This window comes from Neovison vison, chromosome 13, assembly GCF_020171115.1.
Source record: "Neovison vison isolate M4711 chromosome 13, ASM_NN_V1, whole genome shotgun sequence".
Classification (NCBI taxonomy): domain Eukaryota; kingdom Metazoa; phylum Chordata; class Mammalia; order Carnivora; family Mustelidae; genus Neogale; species Neogale vison.
In genome coordinates this window covers 14,472,641-14,487,884 of record NC_058103.1, presented here as the reverse complement: position 1 = coordinate 14,487,884, position 15,244 = coordinate 14,472,641, and the positions used below count along the sequence as shown (strand labels likewise).

Below are 15,244 nucleotides of genomic sequence, written 5' to 3'. Positions count from 1 at the left end.
GAGGGTGGTGGAAAGTAGAAGGGATGAACCCAGTTTTTACCTCAGATAATTGCATTGTCTACTTGTGTCATTATCAGCTCGGGAGGAGAACCAGAATGTGCCTATTTTTAAATATGTTTTTGAAGCAAAGTGTGAAGGAAAGTTTTTTAAAGTACAAACACAGAGATAGAGGAACTGTAAAGACTCAGTGTTTCTCAGTAATTGCTCAGCAGTTTTAAAGGAAGTATTTTAGGATGACTAACTTTCTTTAAAGATCCTAGAACAGGTGGCAACTAGGAAAAAAAAAATCAAAACCTGATTGGGGCACCTGGGCGGCTCAGTGGGTTAAGCCGCTGCCTTCGGCTCAGGTCATGATCTCAGGGTCCTGGGATCGAGTCCCGCATTGGGCTCTCTGCTCAGCAGGGAGCCTGCTTCCTCCTCTCTCTCTGCCTACTTGTGATCTCTCTCTGTCAAATAAATAAATAAAATCTTTAAAAAAAAAAACCTGATTAACAACAGAAAGGATTCTATGACTTCAGTCTTTTTTTTTTTTTTTAAGATTTTATTTATTTGACAGAGAGAGATCCCAAGTAGGAAGAGAGGCAGGCAGAGAGAGGAGGAAGCAGGCTCCCTGCTGAGCAGAGACCCCGATGCGGAACTCGATCCCAGGACCCTGAGATCATGACCTGAGCCGAAGGCAGCAGCTTAACCCACTGAGCCACCCAGGCACCCTATGACTTCAGTCTTACCACAAATGAGTCTCTGAGTCATCTTGTTAGAGTTCACTCCAGCCTCTATTATGAGAAAGTTATCATGGTCCAGTGGTTCCTCATCATTAAACCAGGGACCTATATTTATGTATTCATCCCTGTTCAAAACAGTTTTATAATCTCTGGGACACACAATATCAAACTAATTATCATACACCTGTTTTTTTTTAAGATTTTATTTATTCATTCATGAGAGACAGAGAGAGAGAGGCAGAGGGAGAAGCAGGCTCCCCACAGAGCAGGGAGCCTGATGTAGGACTCGATCCCAGGATCCGGGGATCATAACCTGAGCTGAAGGCAGATACCCAAACATCTGAGCCACCCAGGTGCCCCATACACCAGTTTTTAAAAACCTTTGGAAGTACAGGTAACAAGGAGGGTAGGTGGGAACTGTGGGTAAATGACAGATTGGAAACTGTTTTTCACTTAGCAATTACCTTGAGTTCAAGTTCAAATGAACTAAAATTGGAGAAATTTGGATATTAGCCAAAGTTACAGGTTCTGATGAACTTGAAGCAAGTATTCTTACTTCTTTTAAAAGCTTGCAGATGCCCCTGAGAAGTCTAGATTTCAGTCACCACTTGCTAAAAATATTCAATCTAGCCCTTAATTCATTCTGCACATACTCTAAACTTAAACGTCTAGTTTGTTAGACTTTACCCGAGATGCAAGTGCAAAAATTCCAAGATCTTCTTCCAAGACTCAATCTGAGCAACAGCATGAGCTTTGAGCTGTCCACCTCCCAGAACAGGCACTCCCAACAAGGGATCCAGGGATACAAAGAAAAGGGGGCTATGAGGGGGATCTATTCTATGGCCAGCGTTAGGGTAGCTTAAAAGACTGAAATTTGTCTTCCCGTGCCCTGTGAGGTGCTTTGCAGCTATGTCCGCATAAACAGAACTCTTCCAATGCCTGTCATCCTCTTCGACTATGAAAAGGAAATGGGCACTGGCTTCTTCAAGGGGGATGCGGCTTGCCCGGTAGGCTGGGTCTAAGGGGTCCTCCAGTGCTTCTTTAACATCGTAAACCCCTGAACCCATAGCAGAGATTTTATCTCGGTTAGGTTAAAAGGCAGTCCTGGGGCGGCTGGGTGGCTCAGTGGGTTAAAGCCTCTGCCTTTGGCTCAGGTCATGATCCCAGGGTCCTGGGATCGAGCCCCTCATCGGGCTCTCTGCTCAGCGGGGAGCCTGCTTCCCCCTCTCTCTCTCTGCCTGCCTCTCTGCCTACTTGTGATGTCTGTCTGTCAAATAAATAAATAAAATCTTAAAAAAAAAAAAAAAGGCAGTCCTGGCAGGATGCATCTACCACATGAAGGGAAGTAGTCATGTTAGAGATGCAGCCATTGATGCTTACAACGGCACCTATATTTGGGAGAAAGCTAGCCATGGAAAATGCCAGCTCAGCCCCTTTGCCAGAACCGATCACGCCAACGTTTGGCCCTTTAACCTGGAGATTGAAGAAAAAGAAGACAGACAAGGACAGAGACAGAGACACAGAGAGAAAGCATGACTGTTAATGGCATTGCAAAGCCCTAGATAAAGAAAACCATTTATGTACGTATCAGATAGCTTATTTATTCATTTATTTATCCATTCAGTAATTCATTCAACAGATATTTGTTATAGATGTTTTCCAGCCCATTAGCACCACTTTTCTTTATTCATGCTCTCCTGGCCCTAAGGAGTTAATTTTATTTATTTATTTATAAAGATTTTATTTATTTATTCGACAGACAGAGATTACAAGTAGGCGGAGAGGCAGGCAAAGAGAGAAGAGGAAGCAGGCTCCCCGCTGAGCAGAAAGCCCGTTGTGGGGCTTGATCCCAGGACCCTGGCTAGGATCATGACCTAAGCGGAAGGCAGAGGCTTTAAACCACTGAGCCACTCAGGCGCCCCAGGAGTTAATTTTAAATACGGTTCTCTCTGCAATCCCGCTCACCTTCAGTTGACTTTGCACAAATTTAGCTGCCTCCTCAAAGTAATCTAAATTTAAGTTTCATGATTGGAGGTAGATCTTCATAGCCATAAAATGGCAAAGCCAGAGTAGCAAAACTTCGACAAGCCAGGAGACTAGCTCTGAGATTCATTTAATCCTCCATCACCAAACATATCAATCACACCAGGAAAAGGACCATCTCTTGTAAACCAGGAAAGAGGATTAATCTGGGATTAGATGACAGGACATTTAATGGACTATGATGCCTGGCTAACATTTTCTGAAGCAAATTCTAATTGTATAATTTATATTTTTAAAAATTTTTACTATTTTTTGGGCGCCTGGGTGGCTCAGTGGGTTGAGCCGCTGCCTTCGGCTCGGTAGGATGAGTCCCGCATCGGGCTCTCTGCTCAGCAGGGAGCCTGCTTCCCCCCTCCGCTCTCTGCCTGCCTCTCTGCCTGCTTGTGATTTCTCTCTCTGTCAAATAAATAAATAAAATCTTAAAAAAAAATTTTTTTTTTTTTACTATTTTTTAACTTTAAAAATTGTTTAAGGATTTTTTTCTGTTTTAAAGTATTCACCTATTGGCCTTGGGGGAAAAATCTGTTTTGGCTTAAATAGGTTTATTGTTGTGGTTGAAATAGATACTTGTTTTGGCTATTTTGAAGCTATAAATGTAAGAATGTTTTTTATCTTTTTTTCCTATGAGAAAATCACTTGGAAATGGAAAAAAAATATGGAAATTTGCACCAAAGATATGGAAAATGTTTTGGTTTGAAGTGTGAATCCTGATTAATCTAAGCAAATAGTTCTGGCAGTCTCGAGTTGTGACAGTATAATACCTCATTGAAAAAAAGTCCAATTGCAAAAGGCCCTTTGAGGGGCGCCTGGGTGGCTCAGTTGGTTTGACGACTGCCTTCAGCTTGGGTCATGATCCTGGAGTCCCGGGGTCGAGTCCCACATTGGGCTCCCAGCTCCATGGGGAGTCTGCTTCTCCCTCTGACCTTCTCCTCACTCATGTTCTCTCTCACTGCCTCTCTATCAAATAAATAAATAAAATCTTTAAAAAAAAAAAAAAGGCCCTTTGAGTTCTCAATGAGCTTAAGATACAGTCACCAAAATCCCTAATAAACACAGTTTTGCTATTTTAAAGGTCTATTGATGGTGTAATATAAAATGAACAGTATGTGTGGCGTTGGTGCCAAAGGCAGGCTGTCCCTAGATTAACCACGTTGGTACATAAAAATTATTTTGAATTCGAAGGAGCTCAGGGGAGTTGTCCTCAGAAAATGCCACTTTGGCACGGGGGTTATCTTGAGCTGAAGGCAATTGAGACCCTGCAGGCTCAAGAGAAACTTTTGCCCTCCCTTAGTGACATGGAAAAATCTAAGTGAGGGGTATTTCCCAGAATGAGGTTTACTACCAGAGATCAATTTTATCTGAGTGCCATCCATATGGCAGGGCAAAAATCTAATTTCCAGGGGCACCTGGGTGGCTCAGTTGGTTAAGCATCTGTCTTCAGCTCGGGTCATGATCCTGGGGTCCTGGGATCGAGCCCCGCATCAGACTCCCTGCTCAGCAGGAAGACTGCTTCTTCCTCTCCCACTTCCCCTGCTTGTGTTCTCTCTCTCTCTCGCTGTGTCAAATAAATAAATAAAATCTTAAAAAAAAAAAATCTAATTTCCAAACATCAGTTCTTCTTATTGCTCTGTGAGCTGCACTCCTTCCCTTCAAAGTCCTAGACCCCAAACCTTTTCTCCTTAGTTCAGGATGACATATATACTTCGTTTTGCCTGACTGTCTTTGGAATTTCCATGTCTGTGTGGATTCCCTGTATATAAAAAGCTAAGTTTCATTTTCTCCTATTAATCTGTCTCATGTCAATTTGATTCTTAATCCAGCTAGAAGGACTTTGAAGGGGACAGTAAATTCTTGCTCCCTCACAGTGGAAAGAGAGTAAAGTGTCAAACTATTTCCTTCTGATGTTGATGTCATTTCTCTTTCAACATTCCTGTGGTAGATTACGTTATTCATTCACCATTCCAAGAGAGGAATGTCTCAGCCAATTCCCTCCTAGTATTTTTCAGATATATTCTTCTGTGTTATTCCAATGAAAGTCCCAGATAAATCTAAAAAAGGGATTGAGAGGCAAGAACATTAGAATATAAACCAAACTAAGAAATCTAAAATTGCAGTGCCAAAGGTCACTCTAAATTTTCAAATCTAGGAAGAAATTAAGGCACACCTAGTCACCAAAGTGAAAGCCAGAATGTATATGTTTAGGTAGCGGTTTTTACAGTATAGTCTTAACATTCAGATACCTTGACATATCTTGGTCTGCTCTTTTTAAAATTAGATAAACCTCAAGCATCTCTGGATTCAAGATTACTTTCAGAAAGCCTAAAGCAAACCTTAAAAAAGACATAACACATAGGTCCTCCAATTATTCCAGCAATGGATTTTTCCAAACACAGTTTTACAACATTAAAATAACTGAGAATTTGTTAATTTTGCTTCAATTCAGCAATTTGATCCTCAGTATGTAAACTTGCTACCTTTTCGACTCTTAAAAAAAAAAAAAAGGAGGGGAGCCTGGGTGGCTCTGTCATTAAGTGGCTGCCTTCAGCTCCGGTCATGATCCCCGGGTCTTGGGATGGAACCCGCTTGGGGCTCCCTGCTCAGCGGGGAGCCTGCTTCCTCCTCTCTCTCTGCCTGTCTCTCTGCCTACTTGGGATCTCTGACAAATAAATAAATTAAATATTAAAAAAAAAGTGTCATCTGTATCCTAACGTAAAACCAGTATATAAAAAAAGTGAACAATGTGTGTAATAGGATTTCAGTTACGTTGGAGCTTGAACCGATACCAGTGAAAGATCTGGATCCACTGTTCTCGTCATTTTTACAAGGAATAACTGGAAAAGTCAAATGAACACAAAGCTCCGCCTATTACAGAGGTAAACCAAATACTTAAGGCTAGAAACTGTACCGCAGCGTTGTGCTTACTATAGCAGAGACGCTCGCAAGGAATAGCGCGGGCAACCCTAGGGCAACCCCAAAAGGGAGCGGCAGCTGGCAGAACAGGGGTTCCCGAGCAGATTAAATTTAAATCCCAGTCACCATTTGGGAGAGTGACTGTCCCACCTGGACTCTAGGGAGACAAAATCAAGGAATTAAGGCACTCGTTTTGGTTTTTTGGAGATAAACTAGCCAGCAAAGCAAGTCAGCTTTCCTAAATCGATTTCCCAAATCCCTGCGCAGCCCTCTGCCGAAAAGACCTCACGCACCCGGGGGCAGCAAGAAGACGCCCCGCAGGCGGCCGGCCTGCAGCCGAGCACGGCGCAGCTCGGGGCTGCAGAACCAGCGCTGCACCTGAGCGGAGGCCAGCGCCTGGCCCAGCGACACCGCCGGCTGCCGCGGCGCGCGGTGGACGGTTTCCTCCACTTCGAGCGGGCTTCTCACCACGCCCCTCGGCACCTGGTTGAAGCAGGGATTCGCGCAGCCGACCGGCGAGAGGCTCCACCGGAGCCCCAAGGGCTCCACGCCCGTGAAGTCGCCGCCCAAAGCCGGGGCCCTGGCCAGGTCCAAGCGCCCGCGGCCGTCCGCCTCGTAGTGCGCCAGCGAATGGAAGGGGCGGCCTCGGTAGCTGACGGCCGACGGCCGCAGGGTCGCCCGCTCCCTCGGGCCTAAGTCGTCCACTTTACTGTGCAGGAGCTCGTCGGCCAGCCCAGTCTTAGGCGTGACAGTCAGGGCCGCGGACTTCTGGGAGTGAAGGGTCGATGGGGACATAGACCTGCGGGGCAGGAGGGGGTTTCCTGGGGGTTCCGAGCACCGCCTGGGCAGCCCTCCACATGACCCCGAGATCTTCGCAGATCTTCGCGGCTTTGGTTCGGACACGACACCCGCAGGCGGGCGGCAGCAGGAGGAAGAGTCAGTGGTCCCCAGGCGCCGCTGGCCGGAGCGGGGCGGGGCAGAGCGGGGCGGGGCGGGCACGGGGCGGGGCGGGGCAGCCCGGGGGTTGGGGCGGGGCAGCCCGCGCGGTAAGAGCCGAGCGGCGCCCGGACCGGAGGGTCCCAGTGCGACATCCGCTTTTCCGGAGGGCAGGAGGGCCCTCGACGGGTCCCTGGGGCGCCGCTCAGCAAAATGCTGAAAGAGGCGACTTAGGAGGACCCGGGGTCGGTCATGCTTTTGGTTCCTCGTCGTGGGACGGCTTAAAAGAGGCAGGAGCTCCTCCCCAACCTACTTCTCCACGCGGCGAGGAAGAGAAGTTACTGATCTGACAGAATGCTGGCCGGTCTCTTTCTTGAAAGTCCCTCCCTGGCCACCAGGGGTCACAATTCCCTAAACCTGGTTGAAGGAGGCTACGTGTAATAATAGCCTTTGGCCAAATTCCTTCCTTGAAATTTTTTTTGCCTGGGATTAAGAAAGACTGCCAAGGTTAAAGCTTAAACGTGTAGATGAGGCAGCGCTACAGATGTATACGCTATGGAAATAATCGTTATTGTCCTGGGGCCTGGTCCAAGTATTAAAAATGTGGTTTTTTATGCAGAAAAAAATTACATCGTGAGTGTCCTTGTTTTCCAGGAAAAGCCCCAGGGCTCACAAAATAAAACCATATTTTTCACATTCAAACAAATATTTGCATGTACATGCATATAAAATGGTTCTGGAAGGATATACTCCAAGTTAGTGACTAATGAGCCCTGTGAGAAGCCTGGAACTGGGTAATAAGAGGGTTAAATTTAATCTGTGACTGTCATGTCCAACCTCAGAATGCAAGAACAAGTCCAAAGTTCTGGAATCCAGCACCTCTGAGAATCTCAGAGTTGGAAGGCACCCAAAAGGCCCTTATTCCCTCTCTCTTAAGTTGGAATCCCCACTTAGATTTTGTAGGATCCATTACTTTTCCCTCATGAAATTTAACTGTTAGGTGTTTTTTTTTTTTTAATTTTTAAAAAAAGATTTTATTTGTCAGAGACAGAGAGAGAGTGCGCCCAAGCAGGGAGAACAGCAAGCAGAGCCAAAAGCGGCACCCTGTTGAGCAATGAGCCTGATGTGGGACCTGATCCCAGGATCTTGTGAGCATGACTTCAGCCAAAGGCAGAAGCTTAAAGGACTGAGACACACAAGGCATCCCTAAATGTTATGTTTTTAAAAAGATAAATAGATAAAATTTTAAAAGACCTTTAAATATTTTATTTATTTATTTATTTGACAGAGATCACAAGTAGGCAGAAAGGCAGGCAGAGAGAGAGAGAGAGGAGGAAGCAGGCTCCCTGCTGAGCAGACAGCCCAATATGCTGCTCCATCCCAGGATCCTGGGATCATGACCTGAGCTAAAGGCAGAGGTTTAACCCATTGAGCCACCCAGGCGCCCCAGGGGATACAGATCTCTTAGCAATACAGATGCTCAGTCTTCAAAACCAGAACACAGGTCAAAGCTAGACCAGCAATTAAGAGTTGGGCAGGTACTTCTCACCTTTCTCGTGTATTTCAGGTTAGGATTGATCCTATGGATAAGATCAGGGTTAAGCCTATATGATATGGAATGTTCAGGGAGAAAGGGGTGGCAGTGAAGAAAGGAGGGTTCCAAAGTCTGGGAATCCAATAGAATCTGACCAGAAGCTAAGATAATTATTTTGTTGCCAAAAGTTTCCTATGTGCTTCAGAAAAACCCATACATGTTCTATGAATTAATTTTTTAAAGATTTTATTTATTTATTTGACACAGAGAGACACAGCAAGGGAGGGAACACAAGCAGGGGGAGAGGGAGAGGGAGAAGCAGGCTTCCTGCGAAGCAGGGAGCCCAACATGGGGCTCCATCCCAGGACCCTGGGATCATGACCAGAGCCAAAGGCAGACGCTTAATGACTGAGCCACCCAGGTGCCCCTATGAATTAGATATTTATTCATAGTATCTGGTCTACGATTACTACAATGTTATATTTTGCTGGTCTGGGCAGATTCTTCACCACTGAGATGTTTACGGAAAAAAGTTTGAATTTGCTGCCAGGCATCTACCTGTGCCCTTGACTGAGCCTTTGGCTCACCTCCATGGACTATTGCTTTGCCTAACACTCTATGTACAGAAACTCTGCAAGGAGGAAAGTAAGGGGGATCAATACAATGACCAGTTCCTGGGTAGCAGATTATCTGGGGTCTGTCTTTCCCATGGGCTTGTAACCGTTCAGAAGCTATCTGAGCATAGATGGGACTCTTCCAGTTTTGATCATCCATGCCAACAATGAACAGGAAGGGCCCCTGGGCCCTTTCCACTGGAATAATACTTGGGTGATTGGGTTCCTCCAGTGGGTTGTCCCAAACATCCATAAAATGCAAATGTCCCAGCTCATTAATTGTACATCTCCCTGGGTCACTGCCAAGACTGGGAATAATCATATCCTTGTAATGCAGAGAAGCTATTGTGTTGGCCACACAGGTATTAATAAGGACTGTGGCTGTGATGCCCTTCAAGAAAGAGGCCATTGAGAGACACAGGTCACCTCCTTTGGAGAAGCCAAGAAGCCCAACATTCGGGCCTTTCACCTGAAGAAGAGAAACAGAACAAGCCCAGAATTTGTAAGTGGAGGACATAAATGGTGATTTTTATATTCTCTAGGTAGCTTTCTTAAGTGTCATTCACTTTCTTTCCTTATGCAGCAACCCACAAAGCTCAACTGTGTCTTGTAAGAAGCAAATCAATTGATTTCCTACTACACAGGCCTTCCACTAATATTCATGGCGACTGGGTCAAGAGTACACACGGAGACCCATACACCCCATATCTAAGTGTTTAAAAGTTACAAATCAAATAAACAAACTCTTCTAATATATTTTTGGCTCCCACCTTCATAAATATACCTCCATAATGGAAAATCTGAAAGCTTGGGAGTCCTTGAAGTTCTGTACTGGGATGTGGCCTGGCAGAGAGCCAGTCCGGTCCTCCATCCCTGGCCCACCTTCCTTCTTTTCCTGCCCCTAGGTCCATCATGCACCTTGAGAGGCCTGGAAGCAGGATCAGTGCTATTTGGCAAAGAATTCTGGGGCTCCAGATCACAATGGCATGGTGTGTGTGTGTGTGTGTGTGTGTGTGTGTAAGGGACACGAATTCCAGGTGAATACATTCCCTGGGTCCCTTGGACTCCTTACCCTGTGCAAGGCCAGAGTGTGACCCTCTGAAACAAAAGGTCCAGAACAGAAGCCCCTCTTGCCTACGTCTCAGGGCAGAACTGATAGTATATACTGGTCTCTTCTTTTTTCCTGGGGCCTTATCTCCTCTAATAAACCAATAATCACAGTTCAAGATTATCTAGGTTTTAGCAACTCTGCTAAGAGACCATTCCCTGGATTCTGGCAGAGTTAGAGTACCCTACAGAGCTGACAGAACATTTTATTACTTAACAGTAGAAGATTTGGGTTTAAGCGTATATAGTTGAAGAGTATGTATTCCATTTACAATCATACCAAAATGTTTTGATTATTTTTTCCAGTCTCATGTAAGAACTCTCTCTAAAAACATAATACCATTGGGCGCCTGGGTGGCTCAGTGGGTTAAGCCGCTGCCTTTGGCTCAGGTCATGATCTCAGGGTCCTGGGATCGAGTCCCGCATCGGGCTCTCTGCTCAGCGGGGAGCCTGCTTCCTCCTCTCTCTCTCTGCCTGCCTCTCTGCCTACTTGTAATCTCTCTCTGTCAAATAAATAAATAAAATCTTTAAAAAAAAATTTAAAAAAAAAACATAATACCATCATCACACTTAACAAAATTAATGATTCCTTAATATCATCAAGTATACTCCCTTTTCAAATGTCCTAAAATGTCTCTTAATAGTCAAATGTTTTCCGCTATACATTTAGAATAGCCTTATAAATGAAAAAAGCTGAACCTCAGAGAAAGCAGTTGTCTTATTCAGGATTATAAGGCCGTGTGGTGGTAGATGGAGAATCAGAATGTAAGGTTAGGGACGCCTGGGTGGCTCAGTTGGTTGGACGACTGCCTTCGGCTCAGGGCGTGATCCTGGAGTCCCGGGATCGAGTCCCACATCGGGCTCCCAGCTCCATGGGGAGTCTGCTTCGCTCTCTGACCTTCTCCTCGATCATGCTCTCTCTCACTGTCTCTCTCTCTCTCAAATAAATAAATAAAATTTAAAAAAAAAAAAAGAATGTAAGGTTACTAACATTTTAGTAGAGCCCTTTGAATTATGGTCAATAATTAAAGGGAAATAAACAGCTGAGTCTTAAGAGATTGGAGAAAGATGGGTAGAAACGAAAAGAAGAATCCTAGTAACTTTTGAAGGACTTTGGTGTCTCACGACATCTTTCTATGCCCCTGTGTCCTGGTAGGGTTTTTGAATCCAGTCCTGTGTCTGCTCTACTCCCTCTCCTCTGCATCCAGGCAAGCAGCAGAACCCACCTGTGGATGCTGCAGCATGAAGTTCACAGCTTCTTCAAAGTACTCCAGGTGCATATCTTCCAAATTCTCAGGGAGGTCATCAAATCTGAAGTAAGCCAAAGCAAGCACAGCAAAACCATGTCCAGCCAGGAGGCTGGCCCTATATTCACAAAGGCCACCACCAGTTCCAAACAGATCGATGATCCCAGGGAAGGGTCCTGCACCTAGAAAGCACCACAAATCATAAGGAGCTTTAGACTCTCAAAAGACTGAGTTTCAGACTTTGGCAGCCAGCAAAGAGAAGTTTCTGAAGCAGGGAAGGTTCAGGGTGGGGGACTGGGTGGAAAAAGGACCCTTTTTAAAAATTTGCTTTATTTTTTTCTTTTAGTAACCTTCAGGGAAAAAGGAGGGGGAACACAATGTTTTATTTACTCCAGAATTTTTCACATTTTTTTTTTAAGATTTTATTTATTTGAAATACAGTGATCACAAGCAGGCAGAGAGGCAGGCAGGGGCGGGGGTGTGTGTGTTGGGGGGAAGCAGGCTCCCTGCTAAGCAGAGAGCCTGATGCCGTGCTCAGTCCCAGAACCTTGGAATATGACCTGAGCGGACGGCAGAGGCTTTAACCCACTGAGCCAACCAGGCACTCCGTCACATATTTTTTTATGTAGATATACCAAATTAGAAATAGCATTTGGTGAAATGTAGATTTCCCACAATATTTTTTTGAAAAAAAGAAATCTATTTGAGAATTATTGGAGAGCTGTAAAATGCTTTACACACGTAAGAGTTTATTAGATATACTCCCTATGTTCTTGCACTCTCCAGTCCAGCCTTAAATAAAACCATCCCTAAATGTGCTGTTCTTTTTGGCTCTTGAAAGTGGTACACACTATTGTCCTCCCCTCTTTAGTTTTTATGACCTGGCTGACCCCTCAGTTTTCAAACCTACATTTATATCTCCTTTCCCAGAAGGCAGAAGTAGACGTCCTAGGTCTCCCTCCAGGCTGAGTTGAGTCAGATAGCATTTTTTTTTTTTCAGATAGTATTATATACGTTCCCACTAGCACCCTGGGCCTTTACTTTCTCTATCACAGCACTTGCCACATCTGCAAGTGCAAGTATAGTCACCTGGCTCCTTTATGAGGCTCTAAGTACAGTGAGGACCATGTCTGACTTTGGTATCTATTCCGCCCCAGTATGTAGCATGTCCTTGACTTAATACATATTTGTTAAATGATTGAATTCTTCTACATTATTTACAAAAGACTTTTTATTAAAAGATTTTATTTATTCGTTTGACAGAGAAAGACCCAAGAGAGGAAACACAAGCATGGGGAGTGGGAGAGAGAGAAGCAGGCTTCCCACTGAGCGGGGAGCCCAATGCGGATTGATCCCAGCACCCTGGGATCATGACCTGAGCTGAAGGCAGAGGCTTAACTGACTGAGCCACCAAGACGCCCCTACAAAAGATTTTGAGACAGAGAACAACTTTTAATGGATCACATAGTAGACATTGAAATAGTTAATGGAAGATTGACTTGAGTGGAATATCAGATGCCCTGATGGGTGGTGAAAGGTTTTTGGGTGGAGATTCTCTTTAATTCTTTTTTAAGCTTTTATTTATTTCAGAGAGTGAGTGAGGACTCATTCAAGGGAACAGGGGAAGGGGCAGAGTGAGAGGGAAAGATTCTCAAGCAGGTGTCTTGAGATCATGACCTGAGGTTATGACCTGAGCTGAAATCAGAGCTGGTCACTTAACTAAAGGAACCACCAGGTGCCCTGAGGGAGATTCTTTTTTTATTTTAAGATCCATTTATTTATTTATTTATTTATTTTACAGAGAGAGAGAGAGAGAGAAATCACAAGTAGGCTGGGGGGAGGCGGTGGGCGGTGAGGAAGCAGGCTCCCTGCTGAGCAGAGAGCCCTACATGGGGCTCCATCCCAGGACCATGAGATCATGACCTGAACCTAAGGCAGAGTCTTAACCCACTGAGCCATCCAGGCCCCCCCTGGGGGCGATTCATATTGAATCAGTTGGTGCAATTTATTGAGCTCCTACTGTATCTCTGGGCAAACCTGTAGGAATATGCACATAGAGAGTTGTGTTAAATCTTACTGCAGTGGCAGGAGTTCACAGTTGAGTGTGCAGCCTCTAGTTAAGGTTGTGAATTGCTGATGCGCTTTAAGAATAAAGCAGGGCCTCTTGTTTTGGAGAATGACGGAATTGTTTACGGATTCTGTGAGATGCAGCAACTCCAGCATTTCTATATAGGAGGGGTTTCAGTCGGGAATCTGATTCTAAGAGTTGGGTCAGGGGTCTTGTTTCCACGCTCATTTTACGTAGTAAGCACCTTTTTACTTAGACTAGGGTTTCTCAACCCCAGCACTACAGACATTTTGAGCATGATTTTTCTTTGTTGTGTGGACTGCCCTGTGCACTGTGAACGTTTAATAACATCTCTAGCCCCTATCCACTAAAAACCAGTAACATCCCCTTCCACCGCTTCGGTTGTGACAAACAAAAATGTCTCCAGATACTGCCAAATGTCCCTGGGTGTGGGGAAAAGGCATCCCACATGAGTACTCACGGACAGGGATGCCTGCCTGGCTTAGTCATTAAGCATGTGTCTTCAGTTCAGGTCATGATCCCAGAGTCCTGGGATCAACCCCTGCATCAGGCTCCCTGCTCAGCTTGGAGCCTGCTTCTCACTAACCCTCTGCCTGCTGCTCCCCCTGTTTGTGCACTCTGTCAAATAATAAAATAAAATAAAATAAATTTTTTAAAAAGTTTTTAAGAATCACTGACAGGTGCTTGGGAGGCTCAGTCGGTTAAGGGTCCTGGGATTGGCTCCCACATCTTTGGGATCCCTTGCCCAGCAGATAGTCCTCTTCTCCCTCTGCCTCTCCCTGCTGTTTCTGTGCACTCTCTCTCTCTCAAATAAATAAAATCTAAAAAAAAAAAAAAAATAAAAAGAATCACTGACAGACTGTTCATGATGGGAGAAGGTGGCCATCGGTTTGTTTTTTTAGGATTGGGGAGCGCCACCTCTACCTGTGACGTTTAGCTTCCTTGGAAAGAGGCCAAGATCACTCTCGATAAGTCATTACCTAATACTGGTATCTGAAACACAGCCGCCTGTTGGCATTTGAAATAAATGCACTTTCTGAGCATGTTGAATGCACATTTTAGCGTACAGCTAAGGAGTGGCAGTGACTCTAGGAAGTGCCATGAAACTTAAAGTGAAAAAAAAAAAAAACTATCAAGAATCCATGATAGACTCTGGAGTGTGCAGACGAGTTTAGGAAAATTCCTCAATCACGTGGTTCCCCGGGCCAGCCAAGTGGCCGCCCGGGGTCCCGGGACTCCCCCCACCCCGGTTCTCCAGAACAGCCTCGAACCCCGGGCGCTCACCTGGGGGCAGGAAGAGCGTGGCGCGCACCCGGCCCGCGCGCACCGGCTCCCGCCGCACGCCCGGCCGCAGGAACTCGCGCTCGTGCACCGCCCGGCCCAGGACACGACCCGCGTCGGGCTCGTGGCCGTCGAGCACCTCCAGCTCCACGGCGAAGGGCGTCTGCACGTCCCGCTTCACGAGCCGCACCAGGGGCTTCTCGGCCTCCAGGGCCCAGAACAGCCCCATGGGCTCGAGCCCCACGAAGCTGCCGCCCAGCGCGGGCGCGCGCGTCAGGTCCAGGAGGCCGCCGGCGTCGGCTTCGTACCGCGCGTGGGCCCGGAAGAGCGCGCCCCTCTCGTCGCGCAGGGACGCGCGCAGCGTGACGGGCTGTCGCGGGGCCAGGCCGCGCACGGCCACGCGCACGGGCTCGTCCCAGCCGCTGCGGCCCGGGGGCTCCAGGATCCAGGTCGCAGGCATCCTGATTTCTGCTGAACTGAGGATTGCAGGCTTCCCAGTCACGTGTTTATCCAGGCTTCTCTCCACCTCCCTGGGAAGCAGTTGCAGTTGGAACCTTTGCGCATCGCATGTTGGACGCACGTGGGATACCCTCAGCCGCTGTGTGAGGTCTCCTAGTGTTTGTGCAAATCTACTAGTGTCTGGTCGGAAGAAAGTAGCTGCCAAATTAAGAGTTCATTATTGATTCTGCAATCCGGCGCGGTAAGTGTGGAATAGAGGTACAAAGAAGGCTGAGATGGGGAAAAACGATGGCAGCTCCAAG

At 46.2% G+C, this 15,244-nt stretch overlaps 1 protein-coding gene across 3 annotated transcripts; it reads right to left on the bottom strand.

Moving 5' to 3' along the window:
* Positions 1–2,010: 2,010 nt before the first annotated feature.
* On the bottom strand, positions 2,011–14,943 carry LOC122893820 (acyl-coenzyme A thioesterase 1-like). Of its 3 annotated transcripts, none has more exons than XM_044231107.1 (3): positions 14,487–14,943; positions 11,093–11,295; positions 2,011–2,195 (listed from the first exon to the last, which is right to left on the bottom strand). In XM_044231107.1, the coding sequence occupies exons 1-3, from the start codon at positions 14,941–14,943 to the stop codon at positions 2,013–2,015; spliced, it is 843 nt and encodes a 280-aa protein (XP_044087042.1). In that variant the 3' UTR covers positions 2,011–2,012. The 3 variants fall into 3 exon arrangements, with proteins under 3 accessions (XP_044087042.1, XP_044087043.1, XP_044087041.1); XM_044231108.1 differs by lacking the exon at positions 2,011–2,195 and adding an exon at positions 4,303–4,813; XM_044231106.1 differs by lacking the exon at positions 2,011–2,195 and adding an exon at positions 8,519–9,228.
* Positions 14,944–15,244: the final 301 nt, after the last annotated feature.

Excerpts from the sequence above, each read along its gene's own strand:
- LOC122893820 (XM_044231106.1), bottom strand. The coding sequence starts at position 14,943 with ATGCCTGCGACCTGGATCCTGGAGCCCCCGGGCCGCAGCGGCTGGGAC. Across the intron at positions 11,296-14,486 it reads CACGCTCTTCCTGCCCCCAG|GTGCAGGACCCTTCCCTGGG; the intron begins GTGAGCGCCCGG and ends GGTGCTTTCTAG. Across the intron at positions 9,229-11,092 it reads TCATGCTGCAGCATCCACAG|GTGAAAGGCCCGAATGTTGG; the intron begins GTGGGTTCTGCT and ends TCTCTTCTTCAG.